Source organism: Dermacentor silvarum, chromosome 7 (genome assembly GCF_013339745.2).
Source record: "Dermacentor silvarum isolate Dsil-2018 chromosome 7, BIME_Dsil_1.4, whole genome shotgun sequence".
Lineage (NCBI taxonomy): Eukaryota > Metazoa > Arthropoda > Arachnida > Ixodida > Ixodidae > Dermacentor > Dermacentor silvarum.
The window spans coordinates 115,627,813-115,653,068 of NC_051160.1; the positions used below are offsets into that span (position 1 = coordinate 115,627,813).

General features: G+C 45.0%; 1 protein-coding gene across 1 annotated transcript in view; it reads right to left on the reverse strand.

The window, feature by feature from the left end:
- Nucleotides 1–7,813: 7,813 nt before the first annotated feature.
- LOC119458370 (uncharacterized) overlaps nt 7,814–25,256 on the reverse strand; it is a 60,798-nt gene continuing 43,355 nt past the window's right edge. Inside the window, exons 8-10 of the mRNA XM_037720202.2 lie at nt 21,640–21,704; nt 16,973–17,061; nt 7,814–9,850 (exon numbers count right to left, since the gene is read on the reverse strand). Coding sequence (XP_037576130.1) covers nt 9,687–9,850; nt 16,973–17,061; nt 21,640–21,704 — 318 coding nt within the window. The 3' untranslated portion in view covers nt 7,814–9,686. The remainder of the gene's footprint in view (nt 9,851–16,972; nt 17,062–21,639; nt 21,705–25,256) is intronic.

A 25,256-nucleotide genomic window follows, 5' to 3' on the forward strand; every position in this document is an offset into this window, starting at 1 on the left:
CAGGAGAAATTAAATTCATTCACCATCACAATAACTGTGCCAGTTTAGGCTCAACACACTGATCAGACATGCTTTTGCATGAGCTCCAATTTTACAGAATGCTTCTAGTGGCAAGATACAAGACTGAAAGCAAACTAAAACTCAGTGGCTGATACCCTGGTGGCCCCCGCGGGCATACCCACACATCGATAACTCATACAAACATTTGTAGAAATCATTTTTCAATTGAAAGAATTGTAATAAAAATGCACGCTACCTTGAAAATATGCTTGATCGAAGAATGGTTGTACAGTCGAACCCACATATAACGAATGATTGTGTATACGAACAGCAGTAAAATCACCCTTGAAATTTTATGTTTAAAATTTTTATTTTATATATCGAATTACCTCTATGTCTAACTTTCTTGTGATCCCCTTAAGATTCGATATATCCAGGTTCGACTGTATTATGATTGGATTATTTTGCTGGCGTATGGTTCGTGCTGACACCCCGGTCGGTGGCTGTTCAGTGCTATAGGCGTATATAGTAAACAGGCAATATTGTTGCCGAATGTTAACGTAGCTTAAACGCGCATAAAGCAACACACGGCGCATGTTCAATGCCACATACGCTGCGCGCAGCTACACCGCGCCCCTGACGACACCGCCACTGTGATGGGAACGCGTCTCCCTGCAAGCTTGGAGCGGCTAGTTTTTCACACCTCCCAGTTCTAGCCACCCTAACCGTGGCTTGGATATTTTTCACATAGTTTTCTAACCAAATGCCTTCACAACGGCTAGAAGCGTAGGGCTTGGAGACATCAAGTGCTAGCCATCTTGAAGATGTCTAAACTCAAGCTTGACTCAGCCTTTGTCATTTCTAGCTTAGTCAAGCTGCATCAAGCTAGCTAGTGCCAACTTATGCTTCCTGGGCTAAATGGCACATACTGTATAGATGACTTCCCGGGTTGGGAAGGCATGTTTAATTATCGATCTGAGCTCCTCCAGAAATGTTAACACCAGCCTGCATTAGAGCAGCTGCAAGAGTTCAGCGTTGCAGCACTCAGGATTTTAGAGCTGAAATATTGAACTGCTGGGGTAATCGCTATTGTTAAATGTAGGAAGTGTATCACATTCCGTCAACATGCAATCTGCCACCCTTACTGTCAATTTGATTGGTCTTCCCCAAGATTTGCCTGGAGTAAACTTAATTGTTTACTTCTGTAGCTTCCTGCACGAACCTATATTTGTGATGATACGAGAGACTTCATCCCTTAGATTACATTGCATAGCGTCCAATGCAATGGAAGAGCAGACAAGGATGTTAATTGATACATTACTTGAGGGTGAAAGAGGACTACGGTGCCAACCAGAAGGAAATGGGAGATAAAAAAATGAATACACCTGCACTGCCGTATTCAAGAGAGGCACCACGTCCCTTTTTCTGTGCAAGCTTACCCAATTAAGTGCTTATTGTCATTCTTTTTTGTCTCCTTAATGCATATGCATTGTCACTAACCCGTCAAAATATAACTGAGAAAGGAAGAACTGCCTCTATGTAGAAAGGAATATCTTTCCTTGGCCTTCCACCAGAGTTCCATCTGCCATAATACCACTTACAGTAACAGCAAAATTGTTTTAAACGTGCATATGAATACATACACTAAGAAAGTGTACCACTCTAAGTGAAATTGTTTCCAATTCTTTGTATATAAACATGTTCTGCTGCTTTCATTAGTGATCACTACTTTTAACTTTTTTTTCATCCCATACCAAAAATAGAAATTTTGTTTACGAAACGGAAATACCTTAGACATTTAAAATAAGGACTAGAATATTGTGATGTAGTTACGAACATGGTGCAAAAGAAAACGACAAGCTACAAATACACCTTTATTAGGTGGTAACATCATTTTCAACTTATCTGTGACCAGAAGTTTCATCAGGGGGCTTTGCAATTATAGGTAGCAAATTTTGGTGACAATGGACAAACGCCGCTAAAAAAAATCAAGCGTCAGCATGGAACAATGTCATCAGGTGTTCATATTCAGTGCCAACAAAGACATGACTAATTGTACGACGAAAAACACAGAACTGCCAACAATTATTTTATTGCACATCAACACCAACCTAACGGCAACACACAGCAAACAATATCACTGCCTTTCTTTGGGCTATCAGATATTTGATTCTACACATGTACACATCCTACACTTCATCCATCTTTCATGCTGTTCTGTATCCCTTCCGTGTGCATCAACAGACCAACTTCACTATACCTCTGCCACTTTAGTTCATGGAAGACTATGTATAAAAATTCTGCATGCAATAAGGCATAGACAATACACCGATAAAGTAGAAAACATACAAATGAAACAGGTCAAGCCAGTGTTTTGCAATATGTGCATTCTGGGCCAATCTGGATGCTGAGATATTTTACCCCTGGGCGACGTACCATTTGCTCTAGGGCACAAACAGTTAACACCATGTTTTGACTTCTTAAGCGCCCCAAAGTGTTGCATCATGAGTGTCAATGCAGCTGGTAAAGCTGCGCGATTGAAACAGTTGCAGAAATACCAGCAAATGCAGGCTACCGAAACGGAACTGAACCAACAACAACAGCAAAAACAAAAAAATTTTTTCACGAACTGGAACTGAACTAGATTCTTTTCCACTCAGGAAGGAAACTGCAAAAGAAAAATGAATGGTTTACAATTCAGGTTGGCCAGCTTCTCTGGAATTTTACCATCCTTGCATTACCTGCACTTGTGGCTCAACCATGCAACCTCATTTGCAAATGCAAGAGCACGCCGTCATTTCTAGAAGTGGCAGCACTGTTGGCGCACTTTTCAACGTAGTGCAATGGGAGGCAGGCATGTTAGCAACACACTTGAGTGTTCAAAATTGGTGAGCATCATATAGCTATCTGGTGGTGGGATACCAATATACAATTGCTGAAATGACGCAGTTCCTAAATAGGCGGTCGTTTTTGATCCCACTGAGCAGATGTGATATAGAAATAATGTACTGTTTCTGAGGTGTGTCCCATGATGTAATTTTTTAAAACTTACTTGCAGAACGAAGAACAGCATGCATACCTCTTCTTCGATCTTCCTATTCAACTCATGAGCACCAAAGAGTTCAACTACAAAATAAATTCATGCCATTATCCCGTTACTATTCCTTGATAGCTATGCAAGCAAACGAACTGGTCCAAACAGGTTTGAAAAGTCAATCTTTTTGTACAGAGTTCAACTGGAACGACAACCAGTATGGTAAAGTTTTGGTTCAACACACTCATCACACATGCTTCTGCATGAGCTCCAATGTGACATGGTGCACTGAATCAATGTTATGAATAACCCTCCCAAGCAGCCAGTGTGTAGCCCGGCCACTTCACCCAGACTGCATCAGCTTTTCAAATGAAATTTCAGTAAAAATTATGTCCACTAATGTTTACATGTAGAAACAGAGAAGCTCCTAACACTGCAAAGAGGTGAAGAGAGCACAATGCTGTATAACACAGCATTCTGTAATTTTTGTGGGTCACACAGCAGTGAAGTTCAGCAAACACTGTGCTTCACCCAACCGGGTCAACATTCTCTCTCTAATGCTGTGAACAGCATGCTAAAACAAGCTCACGTCGAAAACACACAAAGAAACTAATAAGCAAAAGCAAAACGTTTCAAGCGCCACACGGTCCTCTTGTTCACCAAAGAACCTTAAGGCTATAGCTGTCACAAATGAACTAGCATGGGTCCTTAAATGCCAAACTTCTGAGAGTGTTTATTTTATATATTTCGTCCGTGCTTGAAATTGACTTCTATTCCCTGCCAGATGGGCTTCTACTTAACATTTGATTTTATAAGAGCAAATCAGAAAGTCTTTGCCCCTATTTTATTTAAAGCCAAATTACGGCTGTAAATGCGAAGTGAACATATCCATTCCCAGTGGTGAACCTTTCTTGGACTGGCCCGGCCTTATCTGCTGGCAGCTCCGCGGCACGGCGCTGCCGTCAGTTGTTGAAGATAGCGGTTGTGCTTCACACGTCTGCGGCATACGAGCAACGAAGTGTGACTTGTTTTCTATGGAGCAAGGGACGAACACCCATTGAAACCCACAGGGAAATGCAGCCCACGTTTGGGGAAAGGTGTCTCGCTTTGAGAAGTGTGACGTGGTGGTGTTGAGTTGCAAAAGGCCGTGAAGACTTGCATGAGAATGAGCGGTGGTTCCACAGTCAGCTGGACGAATTCTAACATAGGGGCATCTCAAACTTAGTGCTGCGATAGGACAAATGTCTGAACTGGTGTGGGGACTATGTGGGAAAATAGTGTGAGGTACATAGAATATTACATATATTTGTAATTACAGTAATACCCCGTTAACTCGAAATAGTAAAAACTGGGAAAAAATTTCGAGATAAGCGGAGTTTCGAGATAGTCGAATTCATGAAAATATAAGCTTAACCACAGCGTAAAGCCAACATGACGCCTTTCCAACATTGGCGCCGGTCACCGCTGACTTCCTCACAAAAGCTAAAAGTACCAGGAGCCGTACTTCTAGTAGATGATTTTTCCTATATTATGTGCGACCCAGCAACCGACACGTAGGTCGTATATAGGCAACAGCAAACCTCACACATATAAGCACAAATGCAGATGCATTTTGACACCGTGTTCCAACCGCGGGAAAGCTCTCGCCACCACCCCGCTTAGTACTGTGACCACTGCCAGCGCACCCTCGCACAACAGCTGCCTCCGAGCACCGGGCATCGAGGCACTGCAGTGCGTGGCTGGCGTGTCCACAAGTGGCGGCGTGCCGCTACTCTTTCTCGCACTCTGTGCGAGTGTCAGCGGTCGTAGCGACGCTCCGCCCGTGTAATCAATGGGATCAGCCAGCCAAGAACTGTTGATGAGGGTGAAGTAGTTAAGAAAAAGGCATTGGGACAAAATTGCAGGCCTGGGCTGGTATTTTGTAGCGATGCGTTAGCTTTATTCTATGCTAGTCTTATCATCCACCGATCACGGCCGGCTGATCCCACTGATAACGTGAGCGGATCGCCGCTCTGAACGCTGACCAAGCGCAAAAAGGCATTAGCATCGGAAGAGGCATCACTACAAAATACCGGCCCTGGTTTCAATTTTTGGTGATACCATAGCTGCGCAAAAAAGCAACAAAAAAAAACCGCTTTGGTACTGTCTTTTCAGCATTTTCGCAGTCTATTTTGAGATATCCAGAGTTCAGCACAGTGGTGTTTCAAGATAAGGTGTAAGAAACTCATGGAGTTGACACCATGCCACGGAAAAAATTCTACTCACCCGATAATTCGCGATATCAGAGTTCAAGTTAATGAGCGTTTACTGTATACAGTAAAACCTCGTTAATACGTACCCGCTTACAACGTACTTACGGGTAACACGTAGTTGCTGCAGTTCCCCGGCCGAGCCCCCATTCAAACCAATGTATTGACCGACCACTTACAACGTAGTGGCTCGTAGAATGCATACCGGTTAGCGCATACCATTTTCACTAAGTGGCAGTATGGCGAACAGCATGTTGTGCTGCAAATGCGTTTTTTTTTTTCGCTTTTGAAAAAAACGTGGAAACCGCAATTCATTTGGTACTTTGAGGCACCGATCAACGCTGCGTATCGACGGCGCCATGTTGGTGATGGAGATTGGGCTTCCTCCGTTAGATCGGGTCGCCAAACGCGGAGAGCGCAGCCGCAGCGTAGCTAAAAGCCCCATCGCCCCAACCATCACTTTCGTGTTGCGACCTGCCCATACTGATGCTGCTTTGCTACTGGATTGCATGTGTGTCATCGCATTGCACGTGTGTTCATCGACGTGGTGTCGTGCGTGGTCGTTCAGCGGCGACTGGATATTTCATCGCTTGTGTGACTTCGTCCTAGGAGTGTTGCGTGCATGGTGGTGTCGTTCATGGTTGCTCATCATTGACAGAATATTTTGCCGGGTTTCATCCGGAGAAAGGGAGTAATGCCAAAACCTGGACAAAAGAATCGCGTACTATGCTTGAAGGAAAAGTTGGACATCCTTCGTAGTATTGAAAATAGAACTACGAAGATCGCCGTTGCGCGTGCGTGTGGACTGCCTTTAACAACAGTTTGTGGCATATGGAATGTACAAGAAAAGCTAAGGAGCGGTGCTGTATCCAACATTAAGAGGTGCCGCTTGAGGGGATCAGCCTTTCCCGAGGTTGAAGAGGCTTTGGTGTTACGGTTGAAAAAAGCCACGGCGCAGAACTTGCCAGTCAGCGGCCCCCTACTCGCCGAAAAGGCAGAAATATTTGCCAGTCAAATGAACTGCAATAACTTTTCTTGCAGCAACGGTTGGCTAGCAAGGTTTAAAGCGCGCCACAACATAAGTGCGAGGGTGGTGTGCAGAGAGGCAGCACATGCGGACCACGAAGGTGCCGCACAATGGCAGAATGGGCCGCTGCCGACGACTCTAGCCAACTACGCCATGGAAGACGTCTTCAACTTAGACAAGTCGGCACTCTTCTACTGACTTCTGCCCAACAGAATGCTGGCGTTCAAGGGCAAAAATGGCACTGGTGGCAAGCTTGCCAAAGAAAGGCTGTCGGTTGCTTTCGAGGTCAACGCGACAGGAACCCAAGAGCTACCACTGCTTGTTATTGGCTGGTTTGCGAAACCGAGGTGCTTTAAAGGTGCCCACCTGCCCTTGGGCGTCACATACCGAAGCAACACGAAAGCGTGAATGACTTCAAAGCTTTTCGAAGAATATATCTGGCTTCTGGATCGCCGTTTTGCGGGAGAAAAAGGAAAAGTTCTCCTTGTGCTCGACAACGCGACGTCACCCGTTGTGCTCGATAACTTAGCGCAATCGAACTCTTCTTCTTGCCGCCAAACACCACGGCGCTTGCACAGCCCCTCGACCAGGGCATCATTCACTCAGTTAAGCATTTGTACAGAAAGAACTTGCTGCGCAGAATGCTGCTCGCAATGGGGTGCGGCAAGACGTACTCCATCGACATGTTAGGTGCAATACACCTCCTAGCCTACTCGTGGCAGCAGCTGGAGTCCGCCACAGTGAAGAACTGCTTCGCTCGAGCAAAGTTTGTTGTGCGCGTGAGCACTGGTGAAAACGTAGAGACTGCCAACGACTGCGACAGCCTGCTCACAGAGGTGTTGGAGCGTCAAGGTAGTGCCGAGGCTCTGCAGTTTGAATCCTTCCGTGACCTAGACAGTGATGTGGCAACATCTCCTGACCTAACAGACAGCGAGATTGTCGCCGCTGTTGTGCCTTGTGAAGTTGAAGATGACAAGAACGACGATGACGACGTCGAAGCGGATCCAGGTTCGTCTCTGACGGCAGTTGCTGACGCCGTGGCTGTGATGAGGGCATTTGCCGAGAAAAAAGGCCTCATGCCGAGGTTGGTCCGCAGTCCCTCGGAATTCACGGATGGTGTTGTCGCTGCAAGGCCTCCCCGGTGGCAACTGACACTCAGCGACTTTTGGTCAATTGCTTCTGTATGAAGCAAGCTGTGTACTGTGAACATTACTCATTACTTTTTCTTCACTTTTGAAAGGCAAGTCACGACTAATTCGTGGTTTTCGGTTAAGGCGTATAACCGGTTAGCACATATTTTTCCCACGTCCCCGCCAACTACGTATTAACGAGGTTTTACTGCACCTGTATGTACCTTATTTTGGCTAATAAAAATAGGGACTTTCTGATTGACCCTCATACATTGCACACAACACAATAAGGAAAAAAGAACACCACAATATTTAGTCAGCTATTACAAAATTATAAATAACTCATTAAAAGTTCATACTTCACCATAAACTTGGGAGCTAGAGTCACTCTGCCTCACAGCATTTAAAAATTCACTTAGCAACTACAGATCATTAGAAAGCTCAGCATTATAACTCCCTAGATTTTAGTTAATGTCACCAGGAAAAGAGGAACAGTAAACTAACTTTTACTGTGCTCTGTATAAAAGCACCATAAATAAACTATAGCAAAAGTTTTATTAAAGTAGGGATTATTACCATGAAATCATGAATGCTACACAGCAAAAGACGATTGGTTCGTGGTTAATGCAACTGAGACATAATAAAATGTCTGAAATATGCGAGGCATGAAGACACCAATTGTTGTAAACACCTGGGTGCTTGCAGTTCCTGCAGAAATATATCTAAGGCTCCACTTGTGAATGCAGCTTTCTTAAAATAATTTAACTTTATTGTGTCTTCATTGTGTCTCAATCCCACTGTATTTCTCAATATGCACATTCCATTCAAGTCGAAAGTCAAATCAGTGGCACATCTGAAATGTAGTGGGCCAAAAGCGTGAGCAAGGCATGTCCAGGACACAGACAAAGAATAAATACTTGTGCATTGTCACTTCCAGCTTGATATCATGAAGCATATTTGTTTTACAGTAAGCACATCTATAGGGCTTCAACATCTCACTTGGCAGAAATAAAATGCAGAACGCTGCAGTTCTTCAACTGCTATGTTACTCCCTGCAGCGATGTTTTAGAACTTCATGACAGTAAACGCAGAATAAAACCCAATGAATGGAATTGGGCACAGGTATAAATGCGCACTGCAAAATGCTAATAATTAGTTTTTATAAAAGAGGTAACTGGCAACTTAAAAGAGAGAACCAGTAGGTTCAGTGCACGCTGTCGTTTTTCTCGCAACAGACATGTCTTTCTATTTTATGTTCAAGCACCAAACACACTGAAGCTTTGTTTTGCAGGTTCCTTGGCTTCTGCATATGCATAAGCCTTAGACTTGCATATGCAGAAGCATAGGCAGAAGCTGCATATGCAGAAACCTTGGCTTCTGCATATTGCAGGTTCCTTGACTTCTGCATATGGACAATTTCGATGCGTCACTTGATATTTCAGAAGTTAAGACAGCTGGCCAAGTTGATGTGGTGACGTGATGAAACACCATGAAAGACAAAGATGAAGAGAAGCAAAAGATAAGACTGTGTGTGACTCAACTAAAGTTTACTGGAAATGCTTATAAATCTATGTATTTATAGCACTCAATCTTGATGACACATGACAATCTAAAGTGATGCTTTTTTGCTCAGTTGATATTAATTTCTGCCTTTGCTATTGCTTGGCTCGTTTGTTGCTTTTCTGACTGCCATGCTGCAGGAATGAAGAGCTCTTATGCATCTATGGACTTTTCCAATACACTTCAACTAAGAGTTGGCTCTCCATCTTTTATTTTTGCCTCCCTTCGTCTTTGTCTTTCACGCACTTCATCACGTCACTTTATATTTGCAAATAATTTAGTATATTTGCTTATAGTTTAGTGCAATGCTAGCAACATAGCCTAGGACTGTGACAAGTGGTAACACGAAAAGGGCAAATAAATTTACCATTCACATTAGAGCAGCCAGTCTAACAGCAGAGTCTACTTTCCTAAAACTAAGACGAGTATGCCAATAGCATTTCCTATCACAGTAGAGAAATCCAACTATCCAAGTAAGGCCAACAGAAAGATTCATGCAAATTGCTAACTAGTAACCAACCTCGATCAATAAAGCAGCAGCATAAAAGATGTCTTTCAAGACTTCCCGCTAGCCCCGAAAGCTAAATATATATTCACAAATAAAAGAATAATCAGAAACGAAAGCTATCACATCTCCAATAACATGGAACCAGAATGTGCGCTGCAGGTCCTTGTAGCGGATGACGTTATTCCACTGTCTCCATGGTGACTGAAGCCTCAAAGTTCTGGTTTGGAGGCAGCTTCTTGGGCTCGGACACGTATCCAGGCTCAACACAGACCATCTTGACGTACTCGTCGTCGCCAAAGTCGGCCATGGAAGCTGCCCCACTGACCCATGGGTTCCAGATAACTGCAAGTGCGAGTTAGCCAAGCATCACATGTATGCCAAGCACAAACCATCAAAAAAGGTTCCAGGATCAAACAACGTTCAGCCCACCTACAGTAAAAAACAAACAGAGCTAGTTGCAATATTCTAAGTGTGACTACTGTTTTCATATTAGAAACAAACAAGTGTAATGTGCTGATTTATGGCCACGAACTAAGTGCTGCTGTAGCTCATAGTAATTCTCTGGCAACTGCGCTGTTTATCCCTTTATTGATGAGTGTTGCCTACAAGCAATGTACCAGAAAGCATTATTCTTCTTCGTAAGTTTTGGTGTTGAGTTTGAAGCTCCTAACTACGTGTCTTCATCCAACACTGAATGACAGGCACCAACCCTCATTTGCTGGTTTAGAACAGGAACACAGAATGAGGAAGCAGTTTCGCACGTGACTCGCTTACTTATGAAAGCACGGTCAGAAGAGACGGACCGATGCAAGATAACCCGGCTGCAGTGTTATCACACATGAGAGAGTGTCGAACGCGATGCTCCGATAACGCTGCAGGTCGTTTATGCAGCAGCATAGGCAGCTAAGAGAAACTCGGCCCCAGAATAGGACCGCGTAACTAACACAATGATGAGGAGCCTCAGCAACGAGACTCTAGATAACATTACAACACTATTTAACGACCAGTGCTGGTCGCTAAGTCATGTCCCACCAGAATTGGAGGAGGCCAAGATCATAACCATCCCCAAACCGGGAAAGACTCCAGCCCTCGAGACTCTTTAACCCATCTCGCTCACGTCTTGTATGGGTAAGCTTTTCGAGAGGGTGATCCACACCACGCTCCAAAACAACATCAAACAGGTGAATTTATTTCTTGCCACGATGATCGGATTTTGACCCAGGCTCTCGAGCCAGGACGCCTTACTCTTGATGAGGGAGGAGGTCCTGAGTGAAGTCCCCGTGAGAAGCGAAAATTCCATACTGGCCCTAGATCTCAAGGGGTTTTTGAGAACATTTCACACGAGGCCATCCTTTCAGATTTGAGCGAGAGGGGCTGCGGTGAACGGATCTTCAACTACATTAAATCCTTTCTTTCCAATGGGACGATGACCGCTGGCATCGAGCAGACGAGGTGGAACCCTTTCCTCATGCTCCACGATGGCACACCACACGGACCAATCGTACCACCCCTGCTTTTGAACGTTGTGATGCATAGGCTACCTCGTGCTCTAGATGAGATCCCGCAGCGGGGCTACATGCTGTGCGCAGATTACATTACACTTTGGGCGACAAAAAGATCACTAGATCAAAAAGAAGAAACACTACAGAGGGCCGCGACGGCAGTCTCAGAGTTTGCCAGGAGCAGTAGCTCTGCTGCGTGCCGAAGAAGTCAGAGAACATCTGCGTGCACACCCGATTCTGCAAGAGTAAAGGAGAGATCATCCTAAACATTGACTGCCATGCCATTGCCGAAGTTTCAAAAGCCTGAGTCTTGGGCTACTGGATCCAGAGCAAAATGAAAGGGCTACACACACGATCGCCTCACTGAACAGAACCTCCAGGCAGATTCCAAATGATTAGGAGAATTACATATCATAAGGACGGCCTGAAGGAGGGAGGCACCATCAGATTTGTCATGAGCAGGGTAACATAGACCTTACCCTATCACACGCTGACCGAGACCGATGAGACAGGTGGATGCTATCACCAGAAGCGCTTTCAAGGAGGCATTAGGGCTGCCCTGTTACACGCTGACAGAAAGGCTGCTAGCCCTCGGCTTAAACAACACTTACACCTAGCTTAAGGCTGCAGTATTGATGTTGCAGAAGGACTCACTGAGTGGCACTTTTTCAGAGAGAACAATCTCTAGCAGGGCGGGCATCCTGCCACATCTGCAGCACCTAGACGAGGTGCTGATGGACTTGCCAAGAGAAACGAGGAAACAAATTTGGGTGGCTCCGCTACCATGAAACATGCATCCAGATAGGCACCGAGAAAGATGAATCACCAGGGTAGAGCTGCTCCGCAAGCGGATGGTATTGGACCGTCTTTCTCGATTCAGTAGATGGTGGTTCATGGCCGTTCTTAGTTGGGGGAGCGATTTGTCTGGTTAATTCCGATAACGAACAAGACTCAAGCCTATTAAATAGATGTGGGGTCCCCAGCACCTTACCTTGCTGGAGCGACAAGCGGCTCCTAGCCGCATCAAACAGAGCAATAACAGATCTGTGATGCTCTTAGATATCCGCGGCCGCACACACACTACATTGAAGGAAGCAGCGTGTCTTTATCTCGATCTGAAAAGACTGGGTAACCTGCGGAACTTCTTTCGTGATTGGGATAGGGGCTTGCGATTGTTCCCCTTGAATGAGGAATTCCCAGTAAGAGCGAGTCATAATCTTGCGTTGGTTATGTCCCTGTCCTTTGTACACACTGCCCTTCGCTGCTACCAATTAAATGATTTATGCCCAAACCGCATGAGAGTGATTTTGTGCGCAACGGCGACGAGTGACAGCTTCGACCGATGCGCGAACAGATCGCTCATTCTTGTCGCTCGATCGCTCGGTTCTGGAAACTAGAATTCGTCGCTCGTCGCCCGGAAGTGCTATGAGTGACTAGCCAATGGTGCTGAGCCGGAACAGGATGTACATCAGTCAAGTACTACCAATTTTCGCTCGGAATGAGCAAACGACTCAATTTTGATACGTGCGAGGATAAGAACATAGTTAAAGACCTTTAGAAATATTTATGCTGCTCTTTACATTAAAACACATCAACTTCAATTATTAAAACACACATCACGCCAGTTTCGGCGCGTATTTGCTGCCCTCATACCGGCAACACCGTGGAGACGTAGTTCAAAGTCGTTGTTCACATGCGGTACGACTTGTAGGCGACGAGCGAACGCGGCAGCCATCTCCATTGCGTCGCTTGTTGCTGTCGCGCGCAAGATCGCATGCATGCGGTTTATACTTTAGTGAGGTCTTCAGACCGATGTCCGGTGCAGCCTTTCATTTGTACCGGTCTGTTGGAAAGATGACAAAGCTTGATCATTTAGAGGAAGTAAATGTCGTAACAGGTACCACAAAGATGGCCGAGGCCACATCTTGATGGTGGTGGACCGAAGAATCAGTTTGTGAATGAGTTTGTAGACACGCATCGCTTCGTTGGCACGGGCAGAGGCGATGGCCATCGCCCTGGCTATCGGAGAAGAGGAGTTATAATTTGAGACTCGCAAAACGCATACCGCCTCTTTACAGCGGGTTGCGTGCCTGCAGCTGTGGCGTGTCTGCTCAAACCAATGCCAACCTACTACTACCGCTTGGTCTGACGCCTGGGTCACCCCGGACTAGAGGGCAACGAGAGGGCCGTCCTTCCCCTTCGCCCGCGATTAATATCCGATTCCGCACTACAGAAATTCTAGAAAACCAACATTTCAAGCATCAAAAATACAGGACTCCACACAAGTCCCTCTTGGGGGGGAAGAGGCTGTCAATCTTAAAGAAAGATCCAGGTGGATGTTTATCCACACTAGCTAAAGCTACACGTGCTACATCCGACACTATATCCAAACTCGTGTCCATAATGTGGAGGTAAGCCTGCCCTACCACATTTTGTGGGGGTTGTGAGAGGAAACCTAGAAGGCTAGGATAGGATAGGAATAAACTTTATTTGTCCAGCGGTTAAGGCTGTTGGCTAGAAGGCTACATAATTACTTAAATGTAATTTAATTACTTAAATGCTTATTTAAGTAATTAAGTAACTAGAAGGCTACATAATTACTTAAATAAGCCGTTAATCCCCAGTACAGAGTAATGGGAGGTACAGCTCATCAGCTCGGACCCGGAGGTGCAGATGATGCCACTCAACAAAGTCCGGCAGGCAGCCGAGGCCAGTGGAACCCAGGACATGGGGCCCCACCCATAGGATCTCTATGACCATCTTATTCCCTCAATAAATGTTTCATCATCATCAAACAAAGCCCTAGGTGGCTTGGAGTGAAGCCCATTTCAAGTTTTCTGCCTGGAGTTTCCCCTCCTATTGCTGAAAAAAGCTTGCACAAAATATTTTTTGTCGTTGGTTATGCCGATTCTTGATGTGTTCTGCACATTTAGATAGCACACAAACACTTCCTTCAAGTATTTATAGGTACTGTTATTAAAGGGCTAAAAGTGGCACCAAGGTCTAACCTTGGTGACCCAGTATAAGTTACTTTCCAAAACTGAAGAATCCAGAGCACCTGACATTAAAGAAAAAAACTTGGCCAGCCCTATATTATACCACACCACAATAAACCATGGCCACTGTTCAACTACATTGTACTATTTGCTGGGTGTATGGGGAAAGTTCCGCCATGGTATCTTGCACGGGCATTCGGCTGGCTTTATACCTAGCTGAATGCTTGGCTGCTGCAGATGGTAAATTAACATTAAAACATGCATCTTGCATACTTAGAACCAAATGAGACCAACGAAGCCATGGAAAGCAACAGGGAAATTAACTTTTTTTTTCAAGACTGAAATGTCAGAATAACTGTCCAGACACATCCTTTGGGGATGATTATCTGTGTTAATGCGATCAGCCTTCAAGTGGTAGTACGTTTCTAATAGGGTAGGAGTAATAGGGTAGGGGAGCGCGAATAGTGATTTTTGAGACCCAATCAAATACGAATTTAATAGTGCCAAAAGCAAATCAAATCGAATATCAAATAGTTTTCACATAACGAACAGCCGTTATCACGATTAATATTGTCACGGGGAAATGAGCAGGCCGAAAGAAGCGCCAATGAACGCTGTCATAATATAAAATGATGTTCACATCCTAGTACAGCATAGACCACTTATAACGTAACCGCTTATAGTGCAGGACCGGATATAGTGCAGTCTTTTCAGACTCCCGTTAATTTTCCCATAGCACTCCATGTATACACGTATCGCTTATAGTGCAGTTGCGGGAAACGAAATACCGGTTACAGTGCGGCTGCCTGGGAGTACGGAAGTCAGCGGAGACGGCGAACGCTCCCCTCAAACGGGCGCCCCAAGGAGTGCTCGAGGAAGAAAGGGAGACGAAGTGGAGGAGAAGGGCACGTGGTGCCAGCGAACAGCCAGTGAGGCTGAAACCAGAATCTTGAGTGCGAGTTGTGAAATATCACGGCGTGCATAGCGAGTGAGGGCCACGAAACTGCCAACGCCATCCAACGCTCGCTTCACGATAATGGCAGTAAACGAAAGTTCAGGGAGCGGGCGGCGCCGGCACAGCACGGCGAAGGGCGCACGCGGAGACCGTGAAATGTGAGGAAGGAGGGCGGCAGGGAAGCGGATTTCGCCTCGGCAACTCCGCCGCTTCGGTGGCTCCCCTCGCCCTCCCTCGTAGCTCCCTCACTTTCGACTGTCACCGTGCGCTCCCGCCGCCGTGCAGGCGCACCCGCTTCAGCTGGCCCGGCGCCAGCTCCCCGAAGTTTCGTTTTCTGCCGTTATCGGGAAGCGGGCGTTTGCTGGCGTGGAAAGTTTCGTTACGGTAGCGTGGCTGAGACTGCCGGCATGTACACGCATGTTCCGACGCAACGCAGAATCAGCGACCTTGCCATTTGAGAGAGGGTGAAATTTCTGCCGCAGTTTTTTTTTCTTTCTTTTTTTTTGTTTTGTTCGCACGCGACATTGAGGGGTCTCTCCTAAGCTTTTGCTCTATGGCGGTGCCGGAGCAATGCCGGTCGGAGGTGCCGCCGCGTGATTTGGTTCGAATTAACAAGATTCGACTGTAAATTGAATGCAAACGTTCTAGCCGCATTCCTCGACTGTCGCATACGCGTGGCGGCTCAGTGCACATGTTTTGCATATGTGCGGGCCTTGAAAATTGTTGCCTTGGTTATAGTGCGGATATTCGCGACTCCGGCGACTTACGTTATAAGCGGTCTACACTGTATTTATAAAGTTAGCAAGTTTCTGTCACTACATAGTTGTTACGAAGCATTGATTATTAAAAGCACAGATGGAGCATTAGGAGCAAACAACTCGTATCTTCTCATGCACAGGACTCTTCAGAGAGAGCGAATGATCGCTGTATAGCCTGTAAAATATGGCTACCTAAGCAACGTAGCCTGCTCCTGTTCTCATGCTTTGTGTCTATACGATACGGGGGTGAAAGTTTACCACACTTTTCCTCCCATGTTCGGTTTATTTGCGTGCAGCTGACGTTTTGAAATATTAGAAGAGTATTAGAAAAATATTTGCATTTACGAATAATGACTATTCGATTCGAAGACCAAATCGAATAGGGTACTCGAATCAAATAGGACACTATCCGATTCATTATTCCAACATTGTTATATATTCGCACAGCCCTAGTTTGTAATTTGGTGATGGGAAAGTCATCATTGGTAGAGATTTTACCAGTTTTGCTCAAGTTAAGCAATTATTGAGTGCAAGTTGTCAATTCAGGCTCATGCTCAGTGACACAAGTTGCCTACTAGGTCAGACAGCAGTCAGCAGCAAGTTATCTATTCAGGCACATACCTAGTTGTTCAAGTTGTCTGCATGGCAAGACAGCCGCCAGCACATACTTATTGACCCCAAGCTGGTAGACAACTTGGGTCACAGGGAAGAGTGGCGTAAGAACTACTTGCCACTGCGGTGAGACAGACCCTCAAACTCCATGACACACACGGTGCCTTAACAATAAATCTATGTCGCCGGCCTGTCCCTCCCCTCATTCACTTTTTTAGATATTGGTGTGCGTCTTTGTACTTTGTACAATACCTAGCCACGGAGTGTTGCCAGCGTCAGTCATGACTGTGGTGGTGCATGCTACACATGACCCAAGAAGAGGGGGGACAGCTGCCGCTGTACCTCTAATGGTAGAGCATGGCGTGCGTCACATGGAGGTTAAGGGCGTGGCTCCCACCAGCGGCCAGTCGTCTTTCTGCCACCTTCATTTGCCTTTTCATTAGTATTTCTAGATTTCAATTCTAAAACACAGGTTTTCCCCCCCTGTGCTTTCCTTGGCTTTATTCGGTTCCTACTGACAATAAATCTAGCTGTTCCTTTCCCCAGATTAATCTAACACATTTAGCGTGTTACAGTAGCGAGTAGCGCAAGCTGCAATCCTAGGCCAGCAAAGAAAAAATGTCCTCCAGACCGAAACATACCAATGTCCGGGAAATTGTCGGTCTTCACGATGACCCAGGGCTTGCCTGCCACACTGCATGTGTGGGTGTCACTTGTCTGGCAGTAGACTCTGCACAGCAGCAGAAAGAGCGAGGAAGCAAGCATACTGTGACAACACATCCCATCAGTATTTCACATCGGAGTAGTACTTCTCGTCAGGGACAGTTCCTAAATAGAGATTTCATTTTTCAGATCTACAGATCTCATACAGATCTCAACCACCACAGCTAGGCAATCCTGCAGTGCAGGTATGTATTGCTGCAAGTCAATCGCACATTGCTCCCTATATGCTCTGCCAGTGCTTGGTGGCTACTGTGGCCTTCTCGTAAGCCTGGTCTTGGAGGTTTGGTTCTCGACCATGGCAGCTGCACTTTGGTAGATTTGTAATTTATCAATTACATTTCTTCACTTGGTAACACTCCCTGTAATTTAATTGCTTTTTTTCCAGCAAAGAACTGCACGTAACCAGTTTCTTTATTGATGAGACAAGCAGTAACAGTCTTGTCTCATTGCCAACAAGGGACAATCAGTTTTCACTAGTCATGAGAAACGAAGTGCAGGCATGACAGCATCGTTTGCATATACCAGCCTGTGAACAGATGCAATCGCAACCCGCTGAGCAATTAACAAGAAAGAACCTAGTGGTGAGCCTTTGAGAGATAATAAACCAGATAGACATCAGTTTTTATGGGCACAACAAACAGAAACAGCCAGCGAGACGACACCAAAACTAACTGCCACGTGAGCGCTTCCTGAAACGTTAGCGTAAAGACACTGTGGAATGAAAACTAAGAGACTAACTACGAAGCGAAAAAAAAATTACTCGTATCCACACAGCATAGCAGCACTTGCTGGACAACAAAATGTTGAAAAATTGGTGCGTTCTTCAATGCTACAATTGGCGCCGTAAATATGTGGCATTAACCATTTGGGACTTGTTCGCGGCATTGTATATTTACATCTTTGACTCTCAAAGGGCTAACAATTAAGCTACCGTGGCGTCGTTTTCCCATCCACTTTCTTGAGTGTTATATGTGTGTTAGATCTAGACTTGGGAGTGCCTCGTAACAGCATCGCATGTGTAACGCAAGGAAGTAGGTTCATCTGCGGGCAGTTGTTCTTTTGTGCACTTACATTTTTCTTTCTTTATCATTTTTACATTTCAAATAAAACTAGGAAGTCAAGCCCAGATATATCAAATACGTAACTTCCCCTTGGAAATCCCATGCAAAAGCATAGCGCTGCATTAGACGTATATTGAACTTCCGGTCACCGCCACAGTGAATATATGAAACGCTATGCCCCTGCAAGTACGCTTCTCCTAATAGACTAAAAACACTCCTCGCATCATTGAAAATATTCCTGCTGACAAAACGGCACTGTTTCGACAGATGCTGTCAAGCAAGGCATTGAATCTGAAAGGCAGTAGATGCCATATAAAAAAAATGAGCAAGGTGCGTGTCTCAAAATATGAATGGTTCGTGCAGCAAGGGACTTATATATGCACCCGCCGTGGTTGCTCAGTGGCTATGGTGTTGGGCTGCTGAGCACGAGGTCGCGGGATCGAATCCCGGCCACGGCGGCCGCATTTCGATGGGGGCGAAATGCGAAAACACCCGTGTACTTAGATTTAGGCGCACGTTAAAGCACCCCAGGTGGTCCAAATTTCCGGAGTCCCCCACTACGACGTGCCTCATAATCACAACTGGGTTTGGCACGTAAAACCCCATAATTTCATTTTTTCACTTATATATGCTCCATAATGATGAGCCTGCCCAGCCCATTCTCCCTTTCCCGTCTCCAGTCATGTGCGCACTGCCCCTCACCCCTCCCCAATTGTTATTTTTTTGAGAGTAGGAAGTGTGTTCAAAAAGAAACCAAACTTTTTCTATAACATCTTTATTGTTTATTATACAACATTTTAAGCCCTGTCCCCCTCAGAGTAGTCCCCTCTACTGGCAATACACTGTTCCCATCATTTCTGCCATTTTTGGAAAGCCTCCTGGAACGCACTTTCTGGGATGGCACGCAGGTCTCTTGTCGTATTGCCCTGAATATCCTTCATGATTTGGAAACGATCACTTTTCAACAGGCTTTTAAGTTTGGGAAACAGGAAAAAGTCTGCTGGGGCTAGGTCTGGTGAATACCAGACCTAGCCTGGTGAATGGGGCACACAGGAATGTGATGTTATGCTACACAGCTGTGGACAAGGAGCGACGCATGAGCCGGTGCACTGTCATGATGCAACATCCAAGTCTGGTTTTCCCACAATTCAGGTCTCTTACTGCGCACAGCATCCCTCAAATGTGCTAGAATTACCTGGCAGACTTGCTTGTGTACCATCTGACCACGTGGTATAAATTGCTGATGTACAACACCTTTGCAGTAAAAAACACAACCAACATCACCTTGATCTTTGGCCGACTCCTGCATGCTGTTTTACAGCGGAGCCGTAAGAAAGCATGCAAGAATCGGTTTCTACACTCCCATTGATTTTTTCGATGTCTGCGCCTCAAAACTTCCGAGGAGGCCAAAACAAAACAGTAAGGCATGTGCCGACACCTGGCGTAGCAAGAGGAAAGCTAAAAAACCACCCAATACATAGAGTTTCACACAATAATTACTAGAGACACTAGCACCTACGCGAGCTGCAATCGGGGCGGTTCAGCTAGCGTGCGAATTATGGGAAGAACATGGATTTGCCTAAAGTTTGTCCTACTGGTTTAAACTTCTCTTGGACTTAGTAAATTTGTCATTTTCAACAAAGTACTGTGTAATAAATAATTAAATAAACATTATTAAAATCATCCGCCGGCAGGATTCCAACACACGACCTTTAGCACAGAAGCCTGACATTGAAACCATTACGCCACAGATGCATGCACCGACAAGCAGCATAGACCGCCCTTAGGTATTTATTGTGGGCAAGCCAGCGTCTGGAGATGCTTAGCGCGTTTCAATTTGGACACCTCGACAGGTTGAGCTGCTATTAGTAGCGATTGTGCGTGTTCGCAGAGTTGTGCAATGGCAATAAACATTCATTTTCGTAGTTACTTGCACAGTGGTCTTTGTGCAGTTCTTTTACAGCTCCGCCGGTAGCTCACATTCACAAAGTGGAATAGCAGCGATTTTTTGAGACGAGGAGATGCTTTGCCCACCCACTGCCACGACTGACCTTCGTTTCAAAATCATAGCCATAAACCCACGTCTCATCACTGCTTGCCACTGGCAGTGGCAAGCAGTTCCTGGCTAATTTCAACACGGGTCTGTTTCTAATCGTCATTCAACAAATGCAGCATGTGTTTTGGATTGACATGACGCATTTTAAGTTTATCCCTCAAAATTTGATGGCATGATCCTACGCTGATGCCCACTTTGTCAGCAGCTTCTCAAACAGTTACTGTAGACTTGTGTAAGGGCCGCACCCACATAAGAAATGCACCCCCAACTTGGCAGCCCAAAATTTGAAGAAAAACATTTCCAAGGGAGAAGCAATCACGTTCGGAGCCCTGATGCTGGCGTGAACATCACTGAATTTTTGCGTGCTGCGTACTTCTGCATGCTGCTACTACTAGATGGCGAGAGCTGGGGTGTGTAGAAGTCACCGGCTGGGCAGGTACCATTTTGAGCAAGATGTTCAGTCCCATGCAGGGCCGCACCTCATCAAAATTGTGCAAGAAAAGTGCGGCCTTTACACAAGTCAATATGGCAAACAACGATTTCCACGAATCACAGCACGAACTTTCTCAATGTAGTCATCATCTGTTGATGTGGAGGGTCGTCCAGGCTTGGGACCAACATTCTGCCGTGTTCGAAACGCTGAAACCACTCATAGCACCGTGTGCGACTCATACATTCCTCTCCATATGCTTGGGTAAGCAAATGAAATGTCTCTGTGAAACATTTCCCAAGTCTGTAGCAAAATTTCACACCCACACGTTGTTCTTCAAGTTCTTTCATTGTCCCTTTGGCACTAATCCGACGAAAGGCTTGTGCACGCGCTCACTTCAGCGGCTGTAGCTTGCCAATTAACGGTCAGCGTGAAACGCGGCAAATGGCAGTTTGTTGTCTAAACCGGCCGCTACATGTGCTCAGGAGCCGCAGCGTGCTCCCTCTGCAGATTGGCGCACTATTTGAAAAGTTTGGTTTCTTTTTGAACACACCTCGTATGTGGCGTCATCTTGGATCGGTGTAACTATATTTGCTTGTAGCATCAAAAATAAAGACTACAAAAGTGTGGTGGTGGCTGGCATGTAACCACAGCTAGAGCTTCAGCTGAAGTGAAATGGGCGTATTGCTTGCATGCACAAAAAAAAAAAAAACGATACGCCCATGTTACGTACACAACTTTCACTGCTCAGCCAAGGGACAATCAAATTATTCAGTTGTGCACTCAAGCAAGCATTTACGGGATCTGTGCTGCCGTACTTCTCGTCATCCGCCAATGCCAGCATAGCGATCACCCGCAGTTTCGAAAAGTAAGGCAGTTTTACCAGCGACCACAGGTTCTGCATTTGTTAGGGAGCAAAGTTTTGTGTTTTACGTGTAGGCCTGAAAAGAGCTCCAGCAGGAACATACCTCAAAGTGTCCCATATGGGGCAAAGAATGTTTTGCATAAAAAAGGCAAGTAAGAAAGATAAAGACCTACCTGTCCGTGGCACCCTTGATGCGCACTTGGTCCTCGCATTCCAGGCTCTTCTCTCCCTGCTTCACCTGCGTGGTGTGACAGCAAAGAAATCACCACATTCCTGTTTCATGCGATTATTACATTCACAGTGCACCGAGCAGCTTTGCACGCAAGTCACAAACCGTCCTCCCTCCATAGAGATTCCTTACTACCTCTCATTAGAGGGGCCGTGCAATACCTGTTGCAAAAAGTGTAGTATGTGTCTCATGTTAAGGGGCATCTCTCCTCGCAGATACTTTCCAACAAACATGTTTTGAATGTGCCTCATCTGCAATCAAATTCTGCCACTGCAATGCCCTCACAGCTTCTCCCCCCACCTCCTTTTTTCTGCCATTCAAACTGCACTAAAAAAATGCATGCTGCCATGCCCAAGCAGAATGATTCCTGCCATGCTACGCCTATCACGACAAGCGTTTGTATCTACACAACACTGAGAAGAGTGGATGTGACTTTTCATTGGGCTGCATAATCTCAAAGAGGCCAGAGTATTGGGCAGTGGTATCATTCTCTGCCATTAGATGGCACTCCTGCACCATCTGTTATCATGCAAGACCATGGAGGTTTAAAAGAATAAGAAAGAAATTAGAATGGAAAACCTGTACGATAACACAAAGGGCAATGCCTTGTTATTAGAGGCTCAAGCTGGTTGCCTAAGCACAAAAAATTGGAGGACGCTTAAGCTTCGCCTTTAAGAGTAGAACGCGATAGTGTTATCCGGACCCATTCGCATCGCATCGTTCGCATACGGCAAGTAGGCTTCATTCACTGCAACACTGAACGTGGGAAAGCCAGCTTACAAAGACCAACCTTACACCGATCCCCTTAAAGTTGGCTTCACTTTTAAACTGAAATGCATTGCTGGAAAGACGTTTTTCCAGGGGCAGTATAAGTGGTCTTATATTAAAATGTGAAGGCCCTAGCACCGTTTTTTATTATTTTATTAATTGTTTGCTATTGCCCCTACACGTGCAGGTCTGGTAGAAATGCTGGAAAAGGGGTTTGTGTTTGAGTTTCCTCGTAGCAGAATTAGGTTTTCTCGTACATGCCAATTACAATCCGATGCCGATTGGTAAACAATCCGACGGCGAATTCGACGCAGCATGGTAAAGTCGTACTTTACCATTTTTCTGGCGAATTTCACTGTGAGAAATGCAATTTTTGTTCACCAAAAACCTTGCACCACGTGGAGGGCCTGCACGGTCGATGTGGTTGGATGATTTTATCCGCCACCCGCGATCACACGCCGGTTGCGGACGCTCGATTTTCTGCGACACGGGGCCCTAAATGCCATCACATTACAACATATCGGAGCAATTAATCAGAACAAGATAAGGCGTTTGTCTGCTGCAACAAACATCTCGAGACCACTCAGCATATCCTAATGAAACTCGCAGCGATTCACCCAGTAAGACCCATAACTAACATACAACTTCCAGGAGTGCTTAATTTTAAAGTGGACGGAAGCGTCAACCAGTCGGCAGTCGAGATAAGCAAGAGACGTTTAGAGCATTGGTGGGAAAAAAAAAGCAGGGAAGAGCTTGATACGACCGAATCTGTTACAAGCATAGGTAGCAGTAAAAGGTAGATAGAGAAGTTTTGAGGGAGAGAAAAAAGTTTAAAGAGATGTGTACAAGAATGTTAGCACGAAAAGCACGTAAAGCACGCCTGATTAATTCAAGCAGCCTACGTGACCAGTTATTACAGCCCCGTTTCAATATGGATGTCAATAAACCATCATCATCATCACCATGAGATTGCTTCACTTTGGTTCTGCTAGAGGCACTGCTTAGGCGTGCCTAGCAAAAAAAGAAGGAAATCCAGCCAATGGCCACTGCATTCAAAAGTGCATTCAAGGTGGTGTCATCACACTTGAGTTACCACACTTTCGTTTTCGCATACTTTATCACTTAGAAAGCCTCTGCTGATCATTAGATTCACTTTCTGGCACACAATATAATTAACAAATCCAGTTCCAACGTTACCCTTTAGCATCCCCTCAATGTAAACATAACAGTGAAATATGAACAGTTTTTATGCTACAGAATTAACCCCTGCCAATGTCGAGGTAACTCGTCTTCTGGTGCCAATGACGAGCTAACTCGTTGTGAACATTCTGCAGTTTTTGTACATGTGCAGTTTCTCGTAATTTTGAAAATAAACTTTGACTTCTGCTATTTTTTTTCAACAAGACCAGTAAAAATGCAATATGCATTTGTGGTATCATGATTTTTAGAAAGAAATGGCACAAAGCATGCCGGTCTAAAAAAATGTTCACACTTAAAACATTTTTCGAAATTCATTGCTAAGGAGTACCCATTAACTGCCAATGACAAGGTGAATCATCATCACTATGAGCGTTCTCTGGTGCCAATGACAACTTGACTCATTGTGTACTTTCTGCAATTTTTGTAGTTGTGCAGTTTTGAGAAATAAATAATACACAATGACTTTCCACATTTTTTTTTCAGCAAGACCACTAAAAATGCAATAGGCATTCCTGGCAACATTTTATAAGAAAAGATTGGTGCGAAATATGCAGGTCTAAAAAAAATTCCACTTAATTCTTTTTTAGCTATCTTTTCAATTTTCAAATTAGGCATGGATGGTCACTGGTTGGGACCTTTGGTGGAGATGAAATTAACCAAAAAATCTAATTATGTCTGGTTAAATATCAAAAGTTACTTTCATTGAGACATGAACTGGCAAATCTACATCAACAAGATATCATACAAATTAGTGCAAGGATGCCTCATTCCATTAAATATGTGTGCATGTTATGACCTGCGTATTTTGCTGAATAACAATCAATAAACCAAATGTACTTTTTATAATGCTGACAGCTCGGTTGCACATTCTTCCCTTTAGGCTTGCATTGCACTGCCACATACATAAAGGCAGTTTAGTATTTTGTCATGGATTCCATTTTGTTGTAGGTTCTGACCATTCACAGTACCTTTATCTATATTGGTAGCCGTGTAAGCCAGGCAACAAAGCGCCTGCCTTGTAAATTGTGACATGGTAGGACTAAACAAATTTTGAAACTTTGTTGCACGTATAACTGGCGGCTCCTTGCAATGATACGGTCGGTCGTCACCAGCAGCTGCCTCCCTCTCCCCCTATCTCTACTGCATCCGCTCGAGTTGGCAACTCTATTCACAAGCCGCATTTCTAAATTCACAAGTGCTGAATTAACAAGGCTTCACTCTACCTACCTTAGCTGTATTTAATACATTGCGCCTTTTGTTTTAAGAGACATATGTTACATTTTATTATTATGATGTAAAGAAACTTATGCTAAGAACCTGTGCTGCTTTTGCATCAAAAAATTTGGGTGTTTAGTGTCCTGAAGCTACCCGGTGGCTTCAAAAATAATGGTACCAAAATAATGGTACACAAGTGTTATTGCATTCCATGTCCACCAGAATGTGGCTGCCACAGCTGGAAGTCGAACCCAGGACCATGTGTTCAGCACCAGAAAGCCATAGTCACTGAAGCACTGCAGTGGGTGCTTTGGCAAGTGCAATGACGAAACAACAGTGACAACCATTGTATGGCGGCACACATAAAGTACTTTCGTA